Genomic DNA, 26,737 nt, shown 5'->3' on the forward strand with positions numbered 1-26,737 from the left:
AATAGTCTCAGGTAACCAGCGTCAGCAATACAGGTAGTAGGTAAGCAGGAACTTGTGCACAATTAAAGCAGGCTGGTTATGGCTTGTTAACAACAGTCTCAGGTAACCAGCGTTCCTTAGTAGCGGATAAATGCATTAACATTAGCTTTCACACTGGTGGGCGGAGCTTGCATAAAAAGAACTATCAGTACCAGCATTCCTTAATAGCAGATAAATGCATTAACATTAGCTTTCACACTGCTGGGCGGAGCTTGCATAAAAAGAACTATCAGTACCAGCATTCCTTAATAGCAGATAAATGCATTAACATTAGCTTTCACACTGCTGGGCGGAGCTTGCATAAAAAGAACTATCAGTACCAGCATTCCTTAATAGCAGATAAATGCATTAACATTAGCTTTCACACTGCTGGGCGGAGCTTGCATTAAAAAAAAAACTATCAGTACCAGCATTCCTTAATAGCAGATAAATGCATTAACATTAGCTTTCACACTGCTGGGCGGAGCTTGCATAAAAAGAACTATCAGTATCAGCAATCCTTAATAGCAGATAAATGCATTAACATTAGCTTTCACACTGCTGGGCGGAGCTTGTATAAAAAGAACTATCAGTACCAGCATTCCTTAATAGCAGATAAATGCATTAACATTAGCTTTCACACTGCTGGGCGGAGCTTGCATAAAAAGAACTATCAGTACCAGCATTCCTTAATAGCAGATAAATACATTCACAAATATATAAGGGCAGTCTACCCCCTTTTACAACATTCCAAAACAAATATGCGGGGCACAGCACTAGTGGGGAGCCTCTTCCCCTGGAATACAATATATTGCCCCCAGATTACAGAGTCTTTGCAGCAGAAGGGGTTAAGCCGGGCACATACAAATGAGGGGAGCGCAACTTCTAATTATCTAAACTTGCGGGGGTATTGTGATGAGGGGAGCCCACCCCTTTTATTATTAATTGTCTCACCGGGGCACTCATGAAGGGCAACCTACCCACTTAGTAAATATGTTCCCCAAATGCAGAGTTCATGCAGCGGAAGGGGTTAAATACCGGACACAGGGGATCTTAGGGGTGTCTACACCTTTTTTCAAACACTATGTCCCCTATTAGCAGAGTTTTTGCAGCGGAGGGCACAACAGGGGCAGAGTAGGGCAGCGGAAGGGCGATCAGGGTCTCACCACCTGCTGCGGTGCTTCTGCCACCTCCGATGCTCCGCTTCTTCATTCCTTCTGCCGGCGATGTCCTCTTCTGCTCCGGTCCCCGCCGTCCTCTCACTGGTCTCCAGCCGCAGGTCCGCGCCGTCCTCTCACTGGTCTCCAGCCGCAGGTCGCTTTTCTCCGTGCAGCAGGCTCCGGTCCGCGCCATCATCTCCCACGCAGGGGTCTTCTCGGGTCCTCGCCGTACTCCAGCCGCAGGGGTCCTCGCTGGGGTCTTCTTCCCGGGGTCGTCCTTCGCGGTGCCTGCGCGCTTCTCATCTGCCGCTCCTTGGAATCCAGGGGACGGATGTCATCACTGCTCTGCTGGACGGGCTGCGGTTCCTCCGGCCCAGCGCTCCAGTCTCTCAGCAGCGGCGGCTCTTCTCCGCACTCCATCCCCGCTGGCACTGACGCGGCCAGCTCTTCTCCTCAGGCAGGGTCTCCAGTCGTCTTCAGCGCCGACGATCTCCATGGCGTGGCAGGCGGCTCCTCTTCTTCCCCAGGCAGGTCATAACGTCAGATCCCGGTGGCGGCTGAGCTGGGCAACAGACTCACTTGAGCAGAGGCTCCTCACTTCAGGCTCCCGGATACTACATGGCTCCACTTCCCCAGGTACATATTCCCATTCCTCCAGGTCTCTTTCTCCTGTGCTGTGAGGCTTCTTTTAAGGGTCCTGGTGCTCCTCCACCTCCCCTCTCCTCTATGATGACTGGCTCCCGGGGCCCCAGCAACAGACTACCCCCTGGTCACTCTGCCCTACAACCCAGGGGACCCAATCAGCTGGGGACATGTTTCCCAGACTTTTTATGTTGCTGGGTAAGAAGTGACAGGACCAGAGAATTGGCGGCAAAATTCCTGTCCCAAGCTGACAGGGTCACATAAAGTTCAGCCCACGATCTACTCTGGGACTTGTAGTTCCACAATGTAAACAAAAAAAAAATCACAAGGGGATCTCCATGGTGCAATAGCTTCAGGGTATTACATTCTTCCCCCCTAAAATTATACGTGTCCTCACGTATACACCTTAACACTATACATCGGTTAACATAAGCCTTGAACTGGGTACAGCTCTGTTGGCAAACAAGTCATTGTGTCTGGAGCACAGGCCCGCCTGCGATTCTCTGATCCTGTTCGTGACGCCAAAATTTATGTAATGTCCACCCACAAACAAACACATAACATTTACGGTGCCGAAAACTTAAACTAAATTGTGGGGTGCTAATGTGAATCAGGTTCGGGTGATCAGAGCGGCAGACCTGCTTTACCTCTCAGACACAATGACAACACAAACATAATATAGTATCCAACTCCATTTTATTATCCTAACAAAATTTACAAGAGGCAGGTAAATAGGGAACTGGCGCACAATTGAAGCAGGCTGGTTATGGCTTCTAAATAACAGTCTCAGGTAACCAGCGTTAGCAATACAGGTAGCAGGTAAGCAAGTAACTGGTGCACAATTGAAGCAGGCTGGTTATGGCTTCTAAATAATAGTCTCAGGTAACCAGCGTCGGCAATACAGGTAGCAGGTAAGCAGGAACTTGTGCACGATTAAAGCAGGCTGGTTATGGCTATTAAACGACAGTCTCAGGTAACCAGCGTTAGCAATACAAATAGCAGGTAAGCAGGTAACTTGTGCACAATTAAAGCAGGCTGGTTATGGCTACTAAACAACAGTCTCAGGTAACCAGCGTCAGCAATACAGGTAGCAGGTAAGCAGGAACTTGTGCACGATTAAAGCAGGCTGGTTATGGCTATTAAACGACAGTCTCAGGTAACCAGCGTTAGCAATACAGGTAGCAGGTAAGCAGGAACTTGTGCACGATTAAAGCAGGCTGGTTATGGCTATTAAACGACAGTCTCAGGTAACCAGCGTCAGCAATACAGGTAGCAGGTAAGCAGGAACTTGTGCACGATTAAAGCAGGCTGGTTATGGCTATTAAACGACAGTCTCAGGTAACCAGCGTTAGCAATACAAATAGCAGGTAAGCAGGTAACTTGTGCACAATTAAAGCAGGCTGGTTATGGCTACTAAACAACAGTCTCAGGTAACCAGCGTCAGCAATACAGGTAGCAGGTAAGCAGGAACTTGTGCACGATTAAAGCAGGCTGGTTATGGCTATTAAACGACAGTCTCAGGTAACCAGCGTTAGCAATACAGGTAGCAGGTAAGCAGGAACTTGTGCACGATTAAAGCAGGCTGGTTATGGCTATTAAACGACAGTCTCAGGTAACCAGCGTCAGCAATACAGGTAGCAGGTAAGCAGGAACTTGTGCACGATTAAAGCAGGCTGGTTATGGCTATTAAACGACAGTCTCAGGTAACCAGCGTTATCAATACAAGTAGCAGGTAAGCAGGTAACTTGTGCACAATTAAAGCAGGCTGGTTATGGCTACTAAACAACAGTCTCAGGTAACCAGCGTCAGCAATACAGGTAGCAGGTAAGCAGGAACTTGTGCACGATTAAAGCAGGCTGGTTATGGCTATTAAACGACTGTCTCAGGTAACCAGCGTTAGCAATACAAGTAGCAGGTAAGCAGGTAACTTGTGCACAATTAAAGCAGGCTGGTTATGGCTACTAAATAATAGTCTCAGGTAACCAGCGTTAGCAATACAGGTAGCAGGTAAGCAGGTAACTTGTGCACAATTAAAGCAGGCTGGTTATGGCTTCTAAATAACAGTCTCAGGTAACCAGCGTTAGCAATACAGGTAGCAGGTAAGCAGGTAACTTGTGCACAATTAAAGCAGGCTGGTTATGGCTTCTAAATAATAGTCTCAGGTAACCAGCGTCAGCAATACAGGTAGTAGGTAAGCAGGAACTTGTGCACAATTAAAGCAGGCTGGTTATGGCTTGTTAACAACAGTCTCAGGTAACCAGCGTTCCTTAGTAGCGGATAAATGCATTAACATTAGCTTTCACACTGCTGGGCGGAGCTTGCATAAAAAGAACTATCAGTACCAGCATTCCTTAATAGCAGATAAATGCATTAACATTAGCTTTCACACTGCTGGGCGGAGCTTGCATAAAAAGAACTATCAGTACCAGCATTCCTTAATAGCAGATAAATGCATTAACATTAGCTTTCACACTGCTGGGCGGAGCTTGCATAAAAAGAACTATCAGTACCAGCATTCCTTAATAGCAGATAAATGCATTAACATTAGCTTTCACACTGCTGGGCGGAGCTTGCATAAAAAAAAAAAAAAACTATCAGTACCAGCATTCCTTAATAGCAGATAAATGCATTAACATTAGCTTTCACACTGCTGGGCGGAGCTTGCATAAAAAGAACTATCAGTATCAGCAATCCTTAATAGCAGATAAATGCATTAACATTAGCTTTCACACTGCTGGGCGGAGCTTGCATAAAAAGAACTATCAGTACCAGCATTCCTTAATAGCAGATAAATGCATTAACATTAGCTTTCACACTGCTGGGCGGAGCTTGCATAAAAAGAACTATCAGTACCAGCATTCCTTAATAGCAGATAAATACATTCACAAATATATAAGGGCAGTCTACCCCCTTTTACAACATTCCAAAACAAATATGCGGGGCACAGCACTAGTGGGGAGCCTCTTCCCCTGGAATACAATATATTGCCCCCAGATTACAGAGTCTTTGCAGCAGAAGGGGTTAAGCCGGGCACATACAAATGAGGGGAGCGCAACTCCTAATTATCTAAACTTGCGGGGGTATTGTGATGAGGGGAGCCCACCCCTTTTATTATTAATTGTCTCACCGGGGCACTCATGAAGGGCAACCTACCCACTTAGTAAATATGTTCCCCAAATGCAGAGTTCATGCAGCGGAAGGGGTTAAATACCGGACACAGGGGATCTTAGGGGTGTCTACACCTTTTTTCAAATACTATGTCCCCTATTAGCAGAGTTTTTGCAGCGGAGGGCACAACAGGAGCAGAGTAGGGCAGCGGACGGGCGATCAGGGTCTCACCACCTGCTGCGGCGCTTCTGCCACCTCCGATGCTCCGCTTCTTCATTCCTTCTGCCGGCGATGTCCTCTTCTGCTCCGGTCCCCGCCGTCCTCTCACTGGTCTCCAGCCGCAGGTCCGCGCCGTCCTCTCACTGGTCTCCAGCCGCAGGTCGCTTTTCTCCGTGCAGCAGGCTCCGGTCCGCGCCGTCATCTCCCACGCTGGGGTCTTCTCGGGTCCTCGCCGTACTCCAGCCGCAGGGGTCCTCGCTGGGGTCTTCTTCCCGGGGTCGTCCTTCGCGGTGCCTGCGCGCTTCTCATCTGCCGCTCCTTGGAATCCAGGGGACGGATGTCATCACTGCTCTGCTGGACGGGCTGCGGTTCCTCCGGCCCAGCGCTCCAGTCTCTCAGCAGCGGCGGCTCTTCTCCGCACTCCATCCCCGCTGGCACTGACGCGGCCAGCTCTTCTCCTCAGGCAGGGTCTCCAGTCGTCTTCAGCGCCGACGATCTCCATGGCGTGGCAGGCGGCTCCTCTTCTTCCCCAGGCAGGTCATAACGTCAGATCCCGGTGGCGGCTGAGCTGGGCAACAGACTCACTTGAGCAGAGGCTCCTCACTTCAGGCTCCCGGATACTACATGGCTCCACTTCCCCAGGTACATATTCCCATTCCTCCAGGTCTCTTTCTCCTGTGCTGTGAGGCTTCTTTTAAGGGTCCTGGTGCTCCTCCACCTCCCCTCTCCTCTATGATGACTGGCTCCCGGGGCCCCAGCAACAGACTACCCCCTGGTCACTCTGCCCTACAACCCAGGGGACCCAATCAGCTGGGGACATGTTTCCCAGACTTTTTATGTTGCTGGGTAAGAAGTGACAGGACCAGAGAATTGGCGGCAAAATTCCTGTCCCAAGCTGACAGGGTCACATAAAGTTCAGCCCACGATCTACTCTGGGACTTGTAGTTCCACAATGTAAACAAAAAAAAAAAAAATCACAAGGGGATCTCCATGGTGCAATAGCTTCGGGGTATTACACGAGTCTCACAGAAAACGTCTCACCAAGAAGTGCTGTTTGACTGCTGGAAAAGTATACGAGGACATATCTGGATTTGCATTGTTTCATATTCATTCGAACTTCATGTAAAGTAGATTGGATGATTCCCACTTACTGTAGCTACAGCCAGTAAGTACTATCTTTAATAGTTGTATAGACTTTAGATCAGTGCTATAAAATATGTAACTTCCAAGTTCATTGTATGGCATGTGTCATGACTTGGTGTGAAGCTATTCCCTGTGTTGTCCTGTGATATCATTAAACTTTTCTCTCATAAAGTAACCTGGTCCCCTCTAGACATCATTTGCACTTACAATCAGTGTAATTGTGTTACATGTTTTCATGAGAAACAACTGGCATGCACCATGTAACCTGAGACTTTGCACCACTTCTGTCAGTTGATCAGATTGTTTCTCACCTTTAAATCACTCCACACTGTTCTTCTTCTTTTGGTAACTGCATATTAATTAATTCTTACTAGGTTTTGTATTGGTTGCTGCAGAGCTATAGCTTGCAGTAAATATGGGGTTTGCTGTTACCGTCTTGTATTTCAAATTTGTATGAAGTGCTTTAGAACCATTGAATCCATCACGTTTTATTCACACTATTATGTTCCTGCAGATAAATCACATCTCCTCCGTTTTACCTAGTCAGATCTGTTTCTGTGGCTTGTATGTGATACCCTGACGTCGGTAGCAGCACCTGCAGTAGTCAGTTTTAGAAGCATGTTTGCTGTGAAAGTTTATAAAAGGAAGTAACTGTAGGGGTTTTAATGTGTGGGCAGTATTACATTTGTGGGAAGATCAGTAAATCTAAACAATGTTTAATGATGGGATATAAAATGAAAAGCAAGTTTTATTACATTGACAGTGAAGACTCCTCAATCTTGGCCATGGATAAATATCAGTTTTTATATGTACACTATGCTGGATGCCAGGAACAGCTCCAATTGTGATTTGGGGTCATATACTTATGCTGGCTGTATGTATAGTTGTCAACACTTGTATGTAATACACACGGGCACTTCATGTTCTTACAAGCACGGCCCTGGTACACTGTAGTTTGCATCATATCATGTTTACTGTATAAGATTAGAGTACATTTGCATTTTAAATATTGTAGCTATGTAATAAGAATATATGGCAAATTACTCTTACTGTACAGTTTGTCAATACTTACAAATCCGTTCATTTTCTGTAACTCAATTATATCTTTAGCTGCCATCTTTTGTATATGGCTCTCAAGGGCAAGTGGGCAGGAGAAGACTGCCTCCTTATGATGATTGAACCTAGCCATATGGTACTGGAATTGTAAATGGAAGTTTGGGCCTTAAACAGTGTTGCCCATAATAGCACCCCAAATCGCAGGTGCACTTTGTATTCACTGAAGAAGCATATACTGTGACCATAATTAAAATAATAATGACCTTAAGATGCACACAGGTTAAGAGTAGTATATACACCTTGTTGGCGCCAGGCAAACCTCACATACGTCTCACTTTCTCCCATGTGTTTAATCATTTATTTGCACCAAATACGTTTGATATTAGGCATCAGTAAATTGCTATAACTTATGTAACACTTCATAAACAACTCCCCGTTTCATGTACAAGGATAAAAAAAGGATTGCTTAAACGGATGTAGTTATTAGACAGTCACAATACTGACGCCTGCATCCCGACCCCTCAAAATCTCGACAGTCGGCATGCCGACTAACAGGGACTATTCACCCATAGAGTAGAAATAGAACCTTTGGCGAGTGCAGCTCGTCACCAAGCCTGCAAGGGGCTTTGTTGCGCTCACCCCCCCCCCCCCCCCCCCACTGTCTTCTCCTAAGCTCTCCCGGCATTCTAAACCTTGGGGTCCTGACGTCGGTATGGTGACTGGTGGGATACCAAACGCCGGTCAGCCTTACCCGAAAGCATATTGAAGAAATCACCAATCAGTGAAGCATTCACAGCCGATCACAAGATGTTAACAAGTGCTATGGACCAATCACAAGAGGTTAGCATGTGCTACGGACTGTCACCATCATCCCCTCTTTGCACCTGACCCTTACCATCTGTGAATAATACGTCTTTCTCTGGTATTAATGCATCTCTGTCCTGATCTGGATGTTTTCACAATGGCACAAAAAGCACCATTGCTGTTCTCAGCCTACATTAAAAGAATACCCAAGTCTCACCTAGCCGTGTATGTTCAGCTGTGTCAGAATCATGCAAATTTGCATGGGCATAATGATTTCTTGTAGGATTTGCTACACAAACTGACATTAACACCCACTCAGCCCCCTTGTTTTGCAAAAGTGACCACTATAATACTTTTATTAAAAGTCTTGGCAAAAGTTTGAGCACATTGAGTTTTAATTTGAAGCGTGAAATTCCAGCATTACATTCTTTGCATTACACTTTTACTTCTCCATTTCAGGGAATGCCATTCATGCACTGCATTTTTACATTTGTATTATGCAGAATTTATAGACCATGAATAGAGTTGAGGCGACAGTGATCAATTTATTCCGTGGTGTGTCTGTGGCAGGATACTTGAGGCCAAGTTCCACTGGCGAAACATACAACATTCTACTGCTGCATACATAGGAATCGAGTATTTTATATAACATTTCTAACTGTACAATTCAGCTTACAGTAGGAAAGCCTTCTGCCATTCCCTCGAGATGAACATTGATTAGATAAACTTAAACTATACTGTAAATGAGCATGTTTGTGCTGTGAGATCATACACCGCTAATGCAACCTGGCAGCTTCAAGATGCTAACATCATTTATTTCATTCAACAATAAAACCAGACCCCAAGCTATTTAAACAAGTCAAAAAACTCTTTTTCCATAATAACACCTATCCTTGTTTGGTTAATTTTCCCTGCAACTATTGCATTTTCAGCCGTGAGTATGGATAAGCCTGTGCATTAGAGATAAGAGATGCTGAAAGAAATTCAGTTTGGAATTCAGGTTCTTCATAGAACAGCCTGTTTCTGAAAGGTGCGACGTTCCGGAGATACAATCTTTGGAACACCACACTGTATTTGTAAATTTGCACTTTGTGGACCATGTAGTCTATTTATAGAGCTAAGGTGGTGGCACCAATTCATGCTGCTGTGTTGTGTGGTTAGGGTTGGGCTGAGAATACTTGAGGCCACATTCCACTGGCGTGAAATGCAAAACTCCACTCTCAAATGTGGAACACGGCGAATATTTTACGGTGAAACACTTTTGAAAATTTTGCATCTCTACAGTGTATGCATCAAAGGCATGTGCACTAAACTAGACCGAGAGTGTCAGTAACTTGCTGAGACAGAGTGCTGTGCTTCAATATTCATCCCAAGTACTTGTCAGAGGGAAGCTGTACTCTTTAAACTGATACATTAAAGGTTCCATACTCACTGCTACTATCAAAATGCCAGCTGGAGGAATGGATCCAGAAGAGTTTTGCATTGCCACTGATAAAGGAAATCTGACATAAAAGGATAGTCACAAAAAGACCGAATTTCATAAGAAATAATCTTTGTACTGTTTTAAGATAACACAGCCTCACCAATGTCTCTCCTTCTTTCTTAAAGTGGACTTGTTTCTGTTAAGTAGTATTTTTAAATTAACAGTAAATTTCAAGCCACCTGTGTATCATTATATTCATCTGTTGCAAATACTATGCTGTTAAATGCTTTTTTCATCAGCTTCTTCCATCATCTTTGCTACTGAAATGATGTAAAAACTGTGGAGTAGACAGGTTCTGCAGATTACCTCATTTAAAAAGGAAGATGACCTCCTGTGCAGCTTTGTGGAGAGGAATCATAAAAGTCCCAAAAATGTATTTTATGTCTTTAATACAAGTGACTAGACAAAGTGTTACTTGGGAGTAGCATGGTAGCTCAGTGGTTAGCTTTGCTGTATCACAGCACTGTGGTCCTGAGTTAGATTTCCAACCTGGGACTTGTCTGTGTGATGTTTGTATGTTCTGCCTTTGTTTGCGTGGGTTTCTTCTACGTGCTCTGATTTCTTCCCACGCTCCAAACACATTGGTATGTTAATTGTTTGCTCACTAGCCCAGTATGTATGTTGTTTGCATGTGCGTGTTTGCTGGTCTATGAGGGAATTTATGCTGTTACTCCAGTGAGACAGAGACTGATATGAATGACAAATATTCTCTATATAATGCTGCATTACTGGTGGCACTCATAAATAAACAATAATAATAATAATTGATCTTAAACTTTTACATATAACAAGTATGGCTATACTCCCTTTGTTTCCAAGTACAGTGGGCCTGCTTCATAGCTGTATGGTATTGCACAGGTGCAGAGAAGCATCTGTGCAATACTGTACAACTAATATGCTGATGCTGCAGGAGGCATCTGAAGAGAAAAGACTCCTCCTGGCAGCTCTGAGAGCTATGTCCAGCCACCGGTCACATTGATTCCAGCATCCTTCTAGCAAGGCAAGTAAATGAGTGTACTCCGACGCAGATCCTGGCCCTGGCATTCCCAGAAAATGTTGGCAACATCCCTCCTGTTTATGGCAATGCAGACCAACCACTCCCCTGCACCTCCCCCAACGGGAGCAGCATGGCAACTGCAAGTGACAACCAAGGACCCATTCTGCACATGCTCTAAATGGGTCCTGCGAATGCGCAGACCCACAACAATCGGCGTAGTACACAAATCAGACCCATTAATCAGATATGTAATGTTTATCTGTAATCAGGGCCATCTTAACATATAGGTCCACTGGCAGCTGCCCTGGGCCCCACAATTCTAGGGGCCTTTGAGCAGAGGTCGATGGTGATCACACAATCATAACGGCGAGGCTGCATTCTCTAGCTGCGTCCCAACCTGCAGCCAGACAGTGAATTGATGTCAGCATGCTGATTGGCAGTTGGCTGGAGCTATCCACCAATGAGAGTGCTGACAGCCATTCATTGTATGGAGCATATGGAGAGACAGCTCAGGACTGCAGAAGGGGCATGATATAATTTTTTTTTTAATTAGTTCCCATGAATAAGTGTGTAGGGGCCCAGAGCATTGCTTTTCCCAGGGCCTATAATGCTGTTAAGATGGCCCTGTCTGTAATGTCAAAAAAAGAAAATATGTTTTATGTGGTTCTTAGTCCTGACCTTAAAAATGCATTCCACATATATTTATTATATGTGACCCACACAACTCTTAGTATGTGCTCTAACAGGCACCTTTAAGTCTGTAGCTAGGGGGTATAAATCTTTTAAAATCAAATGAAAGCCTAGATTTAGGGTTGCAACTGAGCACATAAATAAACTACATGTTAGGATGGTACCACAAGCAGCAGAGGAAATATCAAAGAGCTAAAAGTTTAGAAATGTAATAAATCTTGTGCGGAATGCAGATAGTAGGAATTCTCACCTTAAACTCCATGTACTGTATACAGTATATGTAATGTGTCGGGAGAGAACCTCTTCCTTCTGTTTGTCCTCTGTCTCGCCTAGCAGCATTCATAATTTAGGTATGTTTTAAAAAGGAAAATAAATATAAGTGTAGCTTCTTTTGCCCACACCTTCTCTGTATTCTCATAACAGAGACTCTTCATATTTGTGTACAACTATGATTGTGCATCGTTTGGGGACGGGGAGGGGGTGTCTTTGGGCATTGATCCCAAAAACTGGGGTGTGTCCCTGTTTTTTGGGAGTGCCGAGGCCAGTGTCTGTGTTTTCCAATTTACTGTTACTTGCCCTGGAAGCACAGCACAGCCATCCTGAGTTAGTTGAGGGTTACTCAGATTGCCAATGTTCCTGCAAGTGATATGATGCTGCGTCTTTGGATGCATCAGCGGATCACACAAGCACACAAGACACCTCCTGCGTACATCTGTGAATAAGGCCAATTGTTCATCACAGGAGCAAACACTGTAACAGGAAGATGAGATTTACGAGCTCATGATGATTTATTTTATTGATCTCAAGACCCCAAGATGTCTGCTGCCCAAGCCCCTACCCTGTGTTTATAGACCTGACTTGAAAGTACACCAGCAGGCTGAATGAAGGCCTAATAATGGACACATGCTGCAATAGTCTCATTAAACTTATTTATCAATTGACCAGATGGTAAAATTGAATGGAATTGGCCCTTTCAGGTCAGGCCAGTGTCCAGTCTCAGAAGGCACCGCACACATATCTGATGGGATTTAGCAACCGACGTGATTGGATTCTGATTGGAGTAAACAATCATTTTTCTTTGCAAACTTATTTAATTTTTTTCTTAAAGTACTATTATGCTTGAATATTATAAGAAAGTAAATAACGGTACACCTACAGAAAGGAGTAGCTTGCACTTCATTTTCTGCAATATTTGTGCTGCCACAGGACACAGAACATCCTTTCTAAATATAATACATATCAATACATTACTTTTCACAAATACATCCTAAAAAGCATGCCTTACATATTGGAGAGATTTTGGACCTGACTGAGAGGTAGGTGCTAACTGAATGCAGTGCCGATGTTTGCGCAGTCGAGCAACTATTTGATTTGCAGTGTCCACCTCTGGTCTAAGTCATCTTTGTCCAAAGGAGCAGTATTACACTGTTTGGATTATGTTTCACTGTCTGATCTTGTACTATAGCAGCTTCCATTTATCTTAAAACATTTACATTTGTATTGTGCTGGGGACATAACTTGGAGAAACAGCGCTCACCAAGGTGAGCCCTAAGCAGCCATGCTTCGCTCTCAGCACCACACATTCACTAGACAGTGGCGTCAGATCTCACACTACGTTTTGTGAGTGTACAGTAATTTTTTCACTGCTGTCGCTACTGTACTATACTGACAACACTGCAGCGAAAACGTGGCAATAACATGGTATACAGTACATACTGTATAATACCGTTATCTATGGCTATGCCATTCATGGCAAATATGTACAGTATGACAACACGATGTTACTAAGCACACTTAGTTACCACAAAGTAGTATATGCTAACAAACTGACACAGGACACGTGGACGCCAGTGGTGAAACTAATGCGTACAGGTATATTGAGCAGATCCAATAGAAAGACAGTTTATAAGAAAACAGAAGAAACGGTTTAATCCCAAAAAATAGAAAGCTGTGTGCTATGTATTTCTGGAAGTTACCGTACTAAATGCCGCTCAGGGCAGAAGACTATTTTTATGCTTCATAAGCAACAATGCAGTCTGACTTTGAGCACAATTATGGCAGGCACTGAGGTTGATAACCTCTGTGGATTATCATTATGTCACAAGTCGGGCCAAGTGAAGTGTAAGCAAACAGAGCTTTGAAGAAAGCTTTAACGTGTTCTGTGTGTGGAGCTGAAGACCAGGGACTGTTTACACAGGACAAAAGGCTTCTCTGCCCGCTATGCTCTTCTCAAGGGCTTGTGTTCTGCTGCTTGTAGTTTGCCTTTCTAATGATACAAAGCTGTTTGTTTGAAATATGTCACAGAGCATATTTAAATAGTGACTAGTTTAAACATTGAAGTCATTCAAATAAACTCTCCATATGTGCAATGTAAAAGCTAGTTGGCCCTAGTTTACCTTTAGGAAGGGCTGCAAGGAAGCTGTTTATATTGTAACTCTCCTAGAACGGATGTGTGAGGCCTATATATGACAGCAGAGTGCCTGAGTTAATTATTTCACAGGGTCAAAGAAGACAGCATGAATGAGTTTATTTAGGTCCTGCAATTTAGACTATTGGACTTCCCTGGCTAGGATATATCTCATCACAAAAGAAAAAAGTATGTTCGTCTGGTAAGCCAGAAGCGTAGATTTTGTTGCATTACACAACACTGAGTCATTGTAGGTTTCTTGTCAGTGCTGTTCCCAGAGTGGAGCATCAAGAGTGTGATTTCCCTTTTAAGTAGAACTCCTACAAGTATCTTACTTTGAAAGAAAAAAAAGAAAGAAATGTATAAGGAATGCAGAGGCTGGGATCTGCTTAATGTCCTGTCAGATAGGGGATTAAGAATATGAAGGAAGGAATTTATCCTGAAAGAATAGAGGGAGTTTGAGGTGCAGCTGCCAAGAGAGAGGTTGTGTGAGAAGGATGGAAATGGAAGAAACACAATTACCATTAACTCATTAATTGCCAATTGTAGTTTAAATCAACTGGTGCATTCATCAGCAGCAGTACTTTAGTTATGGCGCATATACTTACTGTTCTCTATAAGGTGAGCAGTCTGGTGAGGTCAGTGTTGAAGATTGAACTTGCAGGGTTGTACTGAGGAGCATATTGTCAATGCAGCCTTTCAGGTCCTCCTTAGATTACTGTATGTTAGTATTAACTCTTTTATCTGTTTACAAGGCTTCATGCATGGTATTTGAAGGATGTAGCACAGATTCCTTTGGCAGCTTACTACAGTATTTCTAGCTAAGGAGAAGTATTGGTGCTATTTTATAATTGGTAGAGAAAGGATTCCTTTAGCATTTCTAATAATTACATTTATTACGCTGACCTGAAGTAGGCAAGAGGTAGAACTCATGTTATTCTGTTTGCAGATGGTTCAGTATATGCACTTCAATTAAGTGTACATGTTTGTATAATAAACCGCCCTCTATCAGGTTGAATATTCCGTTCTACTGACATATAGTCATACAGTAACTTCCTGTTCCATAGCATTCATTTTGACCTTGTGACTTAATAACTTTCTATTTGCCACCATTTTTTTAAACTGCCTTTTTCTGCACATTTTTATTATAAACCAACATAATTTATACAAAATCCAAAACAGACTGAACCGCTTTAAAGAGTTTTAATGTCCGCAAGTACAATATTTAGGGGGCTATTTATCGAAGCTTGGAGAGAGATAAAATTGTGAGAGATAAAGTAGCAACCAATGAGCTCCAAACTGTAATTTTTTCAAACACAACCTGTAAATTGGCTGGTACTTTATCTTTCACAATTGTATTTCTCTCCAAGCTTTGAGTTTTCTCTTTGGGGTATATTTACTAAAGTGAGGCTTTATAGAGTGGAGATATTGCTTATAGCAACCAATCAGATTCTACATATTATTTGTCTAGCGCCTTCTAGAAGATAGTAGTTGGAATCTGATTGGTTGCTATGGGCAACATCTCCACTTATATAAACCAACATATTAGTGAATGTACCCCTTATTGTTCCTGATTGCCTGGGACAAATAAATTGCTCAATTCTGGGTTGCTGATATATATATACACTAATACACTGGCAGAGTATTCACAGTATTGCGGGTACACTGTACAAACTACAAATACACTTATACTGTTTAAAAAACAGAAACTCAAATATTTCTCATCATATATTTACATTATTTTAAGCTTGTGATGTAAAACAGTTCTTTGTAGTATAATCTACATACACATTTTGCAATTTTCATCTGAGAAAATGTTTTTAAACAAAAAAAATATGTTTAACATTTAATACCTAGAGTAAGGTAAAGAGCTGTGTTGCATTAAAAGTGTCTTTCTATTAGTTTGCTTGCTGTACGGTACATTATACAGTGCTTAGCAGCTGGTTTTTGGAACATCAGTCAGGAAATTGTTTGATAAATTGGAGCTAGCCAGGTCCGCATGCACTTTACTCTGCTTCAGCAGTTTCAGGCTGACTTTGGAGAGGCTGTCATGTGATATACTGTCAAAGGGTAACACAGAGAGATTGATCACATACAGTAACATTTTTCACATGTATTTGAGATATGACGAGCACCAGCTGCTCTATTCATGTGTAAATAATAAACCATGAGACGGATAATTGTATCAGATGCACAATGTTTTATGCAGTAGTGTATTAGGCGTTCAGTTTGAGACAGTTCCTTATGAATGATTTACTGTTTCTGCAAAGACTTACAAAACTGACACTGTATATGTCACATAGAACAACACTGTTACCACTGACAGTGTAGACATAATCGCCCACAGCCCTCCACAAATACCAACCATTATTGGTCACATAGACAGCATCGTTTCAAATATAAATGGGAATCCATGCAGTCCTGACTCCGGAAGTTATGGACAGGGCTGAATACACTGCCGCCGCATACCATTGATTCTGCGCCATTATGTTTTCTAGAAGGCTCTGGGACTACCAATTATACTGAGAGAGGTGGGATGCCTTGGCTGAGCACTGTCACCCAGCGCTCTTAAATTGTGCAAGATGTGGTCATTAGAAAACTAAAAGTATATTATTTGTTGTTACCTACACCACACCGTGAACACTTTGTGTTCCATTTGATCTCAATGGCTTCTATACTACATATAGAAAAACTACTGACCCCTTCCCCAATCCATTAAGCTAACCCTAATACCCTAACCCCTAACCTAAACCTCTAAACTAACCCTAATCTCAAAACCCTAATACTGTAAACCTTAACCCTAATGGGCAGACTGGATAGGCCAAATGCATCTTATCTGCCTTCAAATTCTATTTTACATATAGTGATATTAATAGCAATGGCTTTTAACATTAGTGACAGTGATTAAATAGTAAATACTGACAGCAATGGATAACAAAATTATATTTCCTTTATGTTTACACAAGCACCAACTTTGGTGCTTGTGTAAACATAAAGGAAATATCATTTTGTCTGCTCTGTTGCCAAAGAGATGTATTCCAGGGAACTGTTCACTTTCATGTTGTCTGTATAAAATACATTTTAGCATAGTGTGTAATTAGTAGTAAAGAAGCCTTGTGTTAATACTGACATTGTTTTTTTTCTTTGTATAGATCCCCCTCATCTGTTTCCAGCTTTCCACCCCCCTGTGCCAATTGACGCAAGACATCACGAGGGGCGTTACCACTACGAGCCCTCCCCTATTCCTCCACTGCATGTGTACGTATATGCTGTTGTCTTTTCATTTGCACAGAAACAATCAAAAGTGTTTTGAAATTGATGTCAACATTGCTGTGCAACTGATGTTTAAATGAGGTACCTTCATAACAGGGAATATTCCTGTTCCAGTGACTCTTGAGGTGCCTATACACTAGGAAGAGGTATGGCATGCGCTCCATTGCATGAGATACCCCTTCAACTCCCCGCCAGCCGCCGGCAGCTCTTGGACTCATGATATTGTGAGTCCAGGTCACCTCACTTACGATATGCTAACGTTAGATCGCATGCGATCTAACGTTAAAAACACATCATCGCAAGTGACAGGGCCAGATCTTACCTGCTGCAGGTAAGATCTGAAAACCTTGCTTATGACCCCGGGAGCGTGCCTCTGGTCCACTTACTCACTATACATCGTCCCTATGCGTTGGGCACGATATCGCTCTAGTGTGTGGGCACATTTAACTGCTATAATATCTACAGTATGAGTGCTTATACAGATGTGTCCTCATACATCTAGCCTCAATACACTACACAACGTGAGATGCCTGGCGCGAGTGAGATGCCAGGCCCTGTGAAACTCTACTAGCGTCTGACATCTTTTATTGCCATAAATGCGTCTTTGTCGCAACGCGATGTGACTAGGGCATAGTAGGAGAGTATGCTGATTAATTTGAGATATGTTACACTTTATATCTGTGTTCGACTGAGTCTGTGTACAGTGGAACTTGGGGGCAGATGTATTAAGCCTGGAGAAGTGATAAAGCAGTGATAAGTGCAAGGTGATAACGCACCAGCCAATCAGCTCCTAACTGTCAATTTACATATTGGAGCTGATTGGCTGGTGCATTATCACCTTGCACTTATCACTGCTTTATCCCTTCTTCAGGCTTAATACAGCTGCCCCCTGGTATGGGAAAAGACTGCATTCACTACATCGTTGCACTTCATATACAGATTCAGAGACTCTCAGGGGCAGATTTATAGTGCCAGATCCTGGCGCTAGCAAAGTCTCCCAGGTCCTAGCGCTTAGAGGTGTTGTTTGACGCGACTGCAGCAATGATGCATTGAGCATTACTAATTATTAGTACTCTCATTCTCAAATCATGGCTGAAGGGGGGTTGAGAAATAATGGTAGCATGTACAATCATTCATCTTTTAAGGACATATTTTCTAGAAAGATGACATTATGGGCGGGATGTATTAAGATACATCACCGCCCCTCGCCGCTTACCGCAGCGATGTTGATCGCACATGTACTAACATATGCGATCAATATCGCGATGCGGTGACGGAGGTCCCCCGCGATACCTGTTAGGTGGTCTGCGGGAGGTCTCCGTCATCTCCCCGGGATCTTTACACTGGCTAGATGCTGGGAAGCAGCAGCAGGCTGCCCCCGGCGCCTTCTCCTCCCCCCTGCAGCCGGAAGGACCTCCGGCTGCGTTGCAAGGGGGAGGAGGAGACTGCCTTCCGGGTCCAGGGCAGCCTGGAGGAAGGGATGCTGGGGGGGAGGGGGGTCGGTGTCTGCGGCGGGGGCGGCGGTGTCGGCGGGATGCAGTGGTCAGCGATAAGAAGCCCATAGGCTTCTATAGGGTATTGCCATCCAAAGATGGCGATACCCTGGACGGTGAAAGCGCGGCGGTAGGGTCTTAGTAAATTTGAAAATGCGGTAAATCCCCCGTTTTCGGGGGTTTTACCGCATTTTTGCTTTAGTACATCCCGCCCTTAGTCTCGGAAAGATGACACGGTCGTCACTGGCCTAAAAGAAGTTACAGAAGGTGTTGACATTCTACTATAATGCGCTTCACAACTCAGTTGACAGATTTTAGAAATGTCACCCACGTCCTTTATAATAGATTATTCATACCAAGTTCAGCTTTTAACACTGTCGTTTACAGAGTGCATTGTAATTTACAGGTGGTACATGCCTCCTATGCTATATGTAATATTTGTAGTCTTTACTCACTAAGTAACTATGTCTAAGAAGAAGATGGATGAGCTTCTTTTTGAATAAGTCCTCATCTATGAGCAGATTTAATTGGTATTAACACTCCTAACTACATGTTGAAGTACACAGCTAATGATGTTTGCTCTAGTCTAGCCTTTACCAGGCAGCAATCTCAGAGGAAATTTGCCAGAAGGAAAGTAATAGATCTGTGTCACAATTTTCTGTTTTCTTTCCTTGCAGTATTCACAGAGCTCTGTACTTACTATATACGGCGTAAATAAACGTTTGTTGTAATATAATGGAATATATGTCCAACTGTAATATTGATGGGTATCAGTGTTCTTTATTATGATGGATGTTAATGTGGTTGATGAAAAGAGATGTTTGATGGCTCTATAAAACTTAATTCAGTAAAGTGGAAATTGCCACAAAAATTCACCAAAGTTTTCTTTTTGTGTGTGTGTTTTTTCCATAAAGTAACAAACAATAATGAAAACAGATCATGTTACTGCTAGAGTTCTGCAGGCTTAATGGCAAACATGAAAAACACAAGACAAAAGAATGGAAAAAGTCATTTAGCGTATTGCTTATAAACTATGAAGAATAAACTATTTTACCCTATTATTACACATGATATGACCCACTCGTAATACAAGCAAAGTCCACTCTTGAAATTTAAATTCATATGTGAAAATATTACCCCTTTCATACTGCACAAATAATCCGGTATCGACCCGGTATATTGCTGGGTCGACGCGGGTTGCTGTGCGGTGTGAAAGGGTCACTCCTGAATTCCCGGGTCGCCTGACCCAGTAATTCACCCAGGATTAAAGAAAGGTTATTCCCGGGCTATTACTGGGTCAGGTGCAGTGTGAAAGGGGTTGCCAGGTCGATGCGACCCGGGACCCGTTCACAGTATAGGCATAGGCGGTGCGGAGATGATCTCATCTCCCAGCGTTGCCGCCGCACCAGCCCACAATGTCGCCTCTATCCCCGCCCCTGATGGCAACCCGACCCAGGAGGCAGTTGAAAAGGGTCCAATGCCGGTTCGCACCCTGGAAGGACACGTTTCCAATTCCTGGGTGCGACCCAGCATTTGCGATGTGAAAGCGGTATAAGTTTGGCAGCAACTTCTTGTCACTGTTCAATACAGTTCTGAACACATGACAAATTCTAATAAAAAAATAAATAAATAATATAGGACAAGATGGCACACATAGTGTAATACTGTTGAGATATTTATATGCTATCTAAAAGGATCTGTAGGTACTTGGTGTAAGTACAAATCAAGCTCATCAGTACTCTTACGAGAGAATGTCACATTGATGGCAGAAGGACTTTTTAATGGGTCTGGGAGGAATTGTGGGAGTGAATTATTAGAATTTTTGCCACTTAGGTCATGGTATTTGCCTCTGTTTTAGATTGCTTCTGCTCATTCTTTCTATTTGGTTGTAACTTCTTTGATATTTGCCATGTACAGTTCTCACTGTACTACAGGTATAAGCATGCAACGACAAACGTCCCCTGTCCTTTAGCTCCCTTTGTCCTGGATGTGTCACTGTTTGCATTATCCATTTTTCACATTCCTAGTTTGTTAATTAACAATTAAAACTACAAACTCTATCTATTTGAAAACAATTATTTTACTGACCTGGTCCCTTATCCTCCCATCCAAATCTACTTTCAAATTACAGTGTTCAAGTTTTCTACAATGAATGTCCGTTTTGATAACCTGGAATCATGCAGTTGTAACTTGACCACTCGCTGACTTAGAAATAAAGTAGTTATATTCCTGACTTTGGAAAACCAATCTTCCTTCTATGACTATATAATTGCATCCCTGACCCAACCTTTATCCAATAAGCCAAACCCATAGCAGATGTTAACATTGTGGTTATCACATGACCCCACACTCCTGATTTCTGTAATCCACTGATGGATATGAAGAAACATTTGTCACTGCATTTCAACATTAATTGGGAAATTTTCTGTCCTATAATGTTGAAAGACGATAGGTTGCTTGTCTGTCCTCATATACTATAGAAAAGGTATGTACACTAGTCCAGTTTACTGGAGGTAATATAACAGATTCTCCCATGTGAGTCAGTGATTGTAACAACAATAACATAGCCAACTTTGCTACTAGGATGCAAAGTCTTGGTGTTAGGCATATGCCTAAAAGAATCTACTGGAGTCTTGTTGAAGATTTGAACATGAAAATTCTACCCCAGAAACTGGCAGAATTGGGTCCTAAGAACATGACATTTCAAGGTGCATTTTGGCTGCATTCCCATAGCAAGAGCCTGTGTGTAGTCCATCCTGTCTTGCTTGTACATTTGCTACCTGTCTTCACTATTACTGGACATACCTATCTTGCTTTCCAGTATTATGCTTATGTTTTAAAATAAGAATAAAATAAAATAGTTAAAAGCCTAGTACACAAGAATGCCATTAGAGTATATAAAATAATACTCAATACTCTTATTCAATAGATAGTGTTAAGTAGAGCTTGAGTCGCTCTAAACTTAAGCAGTATTTACTGTACATGTTGTAAATTTGCAGAAACTTACTCAGGTTCAATAGCATTTGAGTGTAAGGAGCTGCAATTTCTCATTTGTTCTCATTAATACATTCTCTCTGCATGCTGAGGCTGTTCTCCAACGGCTGCTCTTAGACCAGCAAACACATATTAAGATTTCATCACAAAAGAGCAGATTAAATTAAAATCTTGTAACATGAAATATGCTCCATATTAACTGAATGACAACTCATTTGCTTCTGAATATGCAAGAAAATCACAAATTAACCTACCATTGTTTTCCAGCACTAGCTTTTGAATAGTCAGATAATTTTAATTATAGATGGTAATAATCCTTAATCCATAGTAATGTAGAATGTGACATAAACATAAAAAGAAAAAATATACAATTTTAGTGACATGATTAAAATGTATAAAGCACATGCCAATGAAACAGATTGATCAAAGTCTTAAACAATTTATGACTCCTGACTATTTCATCCAAGGTGATGAACGTACCCAGAAGATTTAATATAAATCACTTTTTTTAAGTATATGTTCTTAATCAGTTTATGCATATTTTTAGCTTCATTTTATTTGCTGGAGTCAGTTCAATTAAGAGCAATTTATGTGTGGGGTTTTCAGAGCTGAAAACCCTACGACCATTTTTTTAGAATTGAATACCATGACTATCGGGAGTGCGCATACCCGTGGTAATCCAAAATTGGGCGCAAGGCACGCATAGGTTTTTACCTCACTTAACTTCACGCCCAACTGAATTCCCCCCACAGACTTTGCAAATTAGCTGGGCCAGGCATCCCGCCAGAGACTTTTTCTTCAAAATATGCATTACCAGTGTGACAAAAGTACAATGCATAGGTATCCTGAATACTAATGCTGGCACTTCATGTACAGATGTGTCCTCATACATCATTGCTGCAGTCGCGCCAAACAGCCCCACTCGACGAGCCAGGTCCCGTGAGACTCTGCTAGCATAGATATATGATACTTGTATATCTCAGTGCGACGTTGTCTTTGAATCATTATATGCAGTGTTACGATGCATCGGCAACAGCTTTTTTCCATGCCAAGTTAGGTTTAGCTTCGCATACAGATTCACACACAGATGTCACATATCAAATTAATCAGCACAGTCTCCTGGTGCGCTGCGACTAAGATGCATTTTCAGCAAAAATACATGCCCCATGCTAACTAGTTACATTGGACATGTCTGCTCACTTGCGTAAGGCATCTTGCGCTGTTTGGCGTATTGCAGCTTGATGTATGAGGACACCTGTACTTCTGTGTGTGACTCAGTCGTTAATCTGGGTAAAAAGGCAAAAAACAGAGTTTCAATACTAGTGACCAGTGCCATGCTTCTCACCACATATCATTTTCCGTAATCTTCGACTTCATACCAGTTCCTTTGTGGCGGACGTACTAACGTAGTGTGCCTGGTACGCACAAGCTACTCTGTATGCAGCTACAATGCAAATATTGCACGAAATTCTGGAAATGGTATAGATTTCTAGATGAATTAGGACACATGTAAATGTTAAAGATAGGCTTACCATACTATCCCTTTAAACTGGCACACACATGAATTACACAGGTTCAGTGGCTGATTAAAACCATGTGAAATCTAGCCTTGAAGTCAGACAGCCACAGAACCAGTGTAATTCGTGAATGTCCCGGTTTAAAGGGATAGTCTAGTTACAGATGAGCTGTTCACACATATGTATTGGTCATTTAATGTCTAATAGTAACAGGAGTCCAAAGCAAAACTAAACATACAAAAACTGAAACAACGACCCCTTCATCATGCTTTTGATCAAAAAGGCAACAAGCATATTAATTAACCTTGCTATCCTCTCCTTGTTCACTGCCCTTTGTGCTGTTCAGCACTAAACTGCAGTGGTTCCGAAAAATTTTTTAATGAAGGTGCCATAGATTATGGTTTCCCAGCCACGGTCCTCATTGTGTGCTACAGTTCAGGTTTTAAGGATATCAATACTTGAGCACAGGTGACTTAATTAGTACCTCACTCATTTTGATTTAACCATCTGTGTTCAAGCATGGATATCACTAAAACCTGGACTGTTAGTGTGCCTAGAGGACTGAGGTTGGGAAACACTGCCCTAGCGTATTAGCATTTTTTCATGGCACCCGTAGGCTAAAAGTTTCTTATTAAGAAATTCCTAAAAAGATATTAAGTTAGGTAAATTGTGCTTAGTTATCATCATTATGATCAGTTAAGTAGTGGTGGACAGTGTTTGTCCACATATTTTATGATTGCCGGGCACCAGCACTGGTTTTGCCTATCACATTCACCATAAATAATTTTATTTGGTCCTGGACCACCTACCTGTGACACCCCAGCAAGTGCCCCATGGCACACAATTTGGGAACCACTCCTGAAATGTAACAGTGTGGCTGGCAGTGGCAGAATAAGGTCTCTACCAAGTCAGTAATTCCTGAAAGACCAGAGAAGGGAATATGGATATTATTTTATATAAAACTGCTAATAACTAGTGCATTAATAAGACCTGACACAACAATGACAGATTCTCTTCAGAGTCACCCTGCAACCTCCAGTGATCATACACAGGTGTATTCTAGAGGTAGGAAATTAAACAATGGCAGAGAACAGGTGAGTTGGCACTTGCTGCGTTCCATATTGCACTTCATAAATAATAGCTTTGGGCTTTCAGAAAGCAGATGTTGAAATTAGCAGGTTTTAAAGTATATTGAAATATTGGACCTGGTAAACATTATATTGTTGTTCTCTTATATCAAACTGGGAAAGTATATACACGTAGATATCAGTATTTCCCTGGCAGAGAGTTTAATTGAGAATTTACTTGCTTGCTGATATATTTTGAGCATTCTAATTAATCATAAGAATTAAGGAATGCAGACTCTCCATATACTGTACATTTGGGGGCTTGCTGTGAACTCCTTGGACAAAACTGTTGTGTTCTTTGTGCTACAGTCAGCAGTATTAGATATGAACTCATGTATTCACAAGCAGTGAACCTGAAGCAAGCTGCTGCTACAGACTGCTGTCAAACAGACCTGTTGCTGTGGCCCAGGAATCACTGAACTGGAACTGGAGTTTGTGTCCCCCCCCCCCCCCCCCGTCCCCCCATTTCCCCCCCCCCCCCCCCCCTCCCCGTACAAAGCTATCTCTAATAATCAGTACAGAGCATTGATGACTGCGGAGCCATGTTCCTCAATTTTCAAGGCTCTGAAATTAAAACATATTCAGCATTTTGCAGTGTTGGTTGCTTATCAGATTCACTATGCGAAATGTTTCTACCTGGGTTATAATATCTTTTAGAATGAACTTAGGCATTCATTGTTTTATACCAAATAACTTCAAATTGTCTCATGGAATGGGCTGCTTACTTCAATAAACATGTGTATGTATAATAGAAATGGGCACAGTAAGTATGCACAGTAGTTATGGCCCTCGAACATTTAGGGTTGTATTTACCAAAGCTCGCAGGGAGCTAAAATTGTGAGAAATAAAGTACTAGCTAATCAGCTTCTTCCTTACATTTTACAGGCTGTGTTTGAAAAATGACAGAAGATGATTGATTGGTTGGTTCCTTATCTCTCACAATCTTACCTCTTCCAAGGTTTGATAGATACCCCCCATAGTATGGATTCATGCCTAAAAAAGTAGATTTAGGGCAACAAAGTCAGCAGCATACAGTAGAATGCTTGGAATATTCTGTCATGGTATAATTATAGTTTCAACTCAGGGAAGCTTTTATTGTAGATCTGAATTCTCTTTAAGGGGGCAGATTTTATAAAATATCGACAATGTGTTTCCATAATACTCTACACATTCATTTCCTTGTTTCTCGTGATTTTTATGTATTCGATATACAGTATTTGTGACTTATACCAAGCTGAATTTCACTATGCAAACTGCACCAGCACATCTGCTAACCTTGGTGTGTGAAATCCCATTGTCTGTGTGCCATATTGCAGCAAACACACTCAGGCTCAAAATGTTCATAAGCTGAAATGATAAATTATAAGTGGTCAGTACTGAGTAACGTAGGAGCCAGTTGGACAGGGGGAAGTTAAGCACTGGCCTCGTTGATCTATCTGCCAGAGCATTTACTTGTGTGAAAGGCGTTCTTTATTTAAGCCTTTGTGATATTTGCTCCCAGTAAAGTTCCAGTGCACTTAAGTGTTTGGAGGGCTATTGTTTGTTGGCTTTTTGTTTTCTTTGTTGAGAGGTTTATTTATTTTTTTCTTCCCATAGGGATCCCTGGTCTTTCTCTTCCAGCCTGCCCCCTCCCTGCCAACTCATTTTCTGCATGAATGACATTCCTTTGGGCGCCAGCCCCTTAGTCCTTGTGGAGGGATTGATTCTTGCCTCTTTTTATTAGGCCCCACTTACAGCTGCCCTGGACTAGTAAACTGTTTTTTTAAGTACTCAACTGTATAGCTTGTAGTACATGATTTGCTGTAGTTAGTGTGTAGACCGGCGCTTACGTGTTTCTCGCCTAGATCGCAACTCCTTCGCAATCATCCTTTGCTTAGGTTTCAATAGTTTTACATCTCCTTTTTAAAATAATGAGTAAAGGCAGGTATAAAAAAAAATAATTATTTGATACTTGTGCAAGGAAGGAAAAAAAAATGTTCTAAGGAATCCAGGTAACCAGTTTACTGTATTTCCCGGTGTAGAAATGAATCATGAAAATAGACAGGTTCTATTTTTAAGGATGTTTATTTCTTTTTCACCATTTACATATCTATAGCCTTGAACAGTTTCAATGGTAGTTGAGCAGCCCAGGAATTCTCCATTAAATGAACTTGTATGAGCACAGAATTACTACCTAGCAGACATTGTACAGTTCTTACCTGAAAAATAGCCTCCGTGACTACAGATAATTCTTAAATCAATAATTTTCAATGGGAATACCACAATGTTAGTATCTTGCTTTATTTATTTCAAGCTTGTTTACCATAAAACATAGGGCTTAGGGATATTGGGGGCTCAGACTATGCCTGGTAACCTCAACTGGGTTTCTTCCTCAAAGAATTAACACGAAAAGCTAGGTTTTGCTTTGGTTAGGAAGCCTCCATAAAATTAGGATGATTTGTTTAATTTGCTATTTAAACCACGTCCTGCATTCTGTAGAACCAAGTGTGAGAAGAATAGGATGTTGGTTTCAGGAATAAAAGTATTTTTCTTGATATAAATAACACATGATAAGTCTTGGTCCAACTAATTGATAGAACCTGGACAAATAGAGTCATCCATCTTCA

General features: G+C 42.1%; 1 protein-coding gene across 5 annotated transcripts in view; it reads left to right on the top strand.

The window, feature by feature from the left end:
• Nucleotides 1-26,737, top strand: part of GLI3 (GLI family zinc finger 3) — a 313,081-nt gene that overhangs the window by 160,592 nt on the left and 125,752 nt on the right. For all 5 annotated transcript variants that reach the window (XM_063922481.1, XM_063922483.1, XM_063922484.1 and 2 more), the window contains exon 4: nt 16,880-16,985. In XM_063922481.1, the coding sequence (XP_063778551.1) occupies nt 16,880-16,985 (106 nt within the window). The remainder of the gene's footprint in view (nt 1-16,879; nt 16,986-26,737) is intronic.

The sequence above is a fragment of the Pseudophryne corroboree genome, chromosome 5 (genome assembly GCF_028390025.1).
Source record: "Pseudophryne corroboree isolate aPseCor3 chromosome 5, aPseCor3.hap2, whole genome shotgun sequence".
NCBI classification, from domain to species: Eukaryota; Metazoa; Chordata; class Amphibia; order Anura; family Myobatrachidae; genus Pseudophryne; species Pseudophryne corroboree.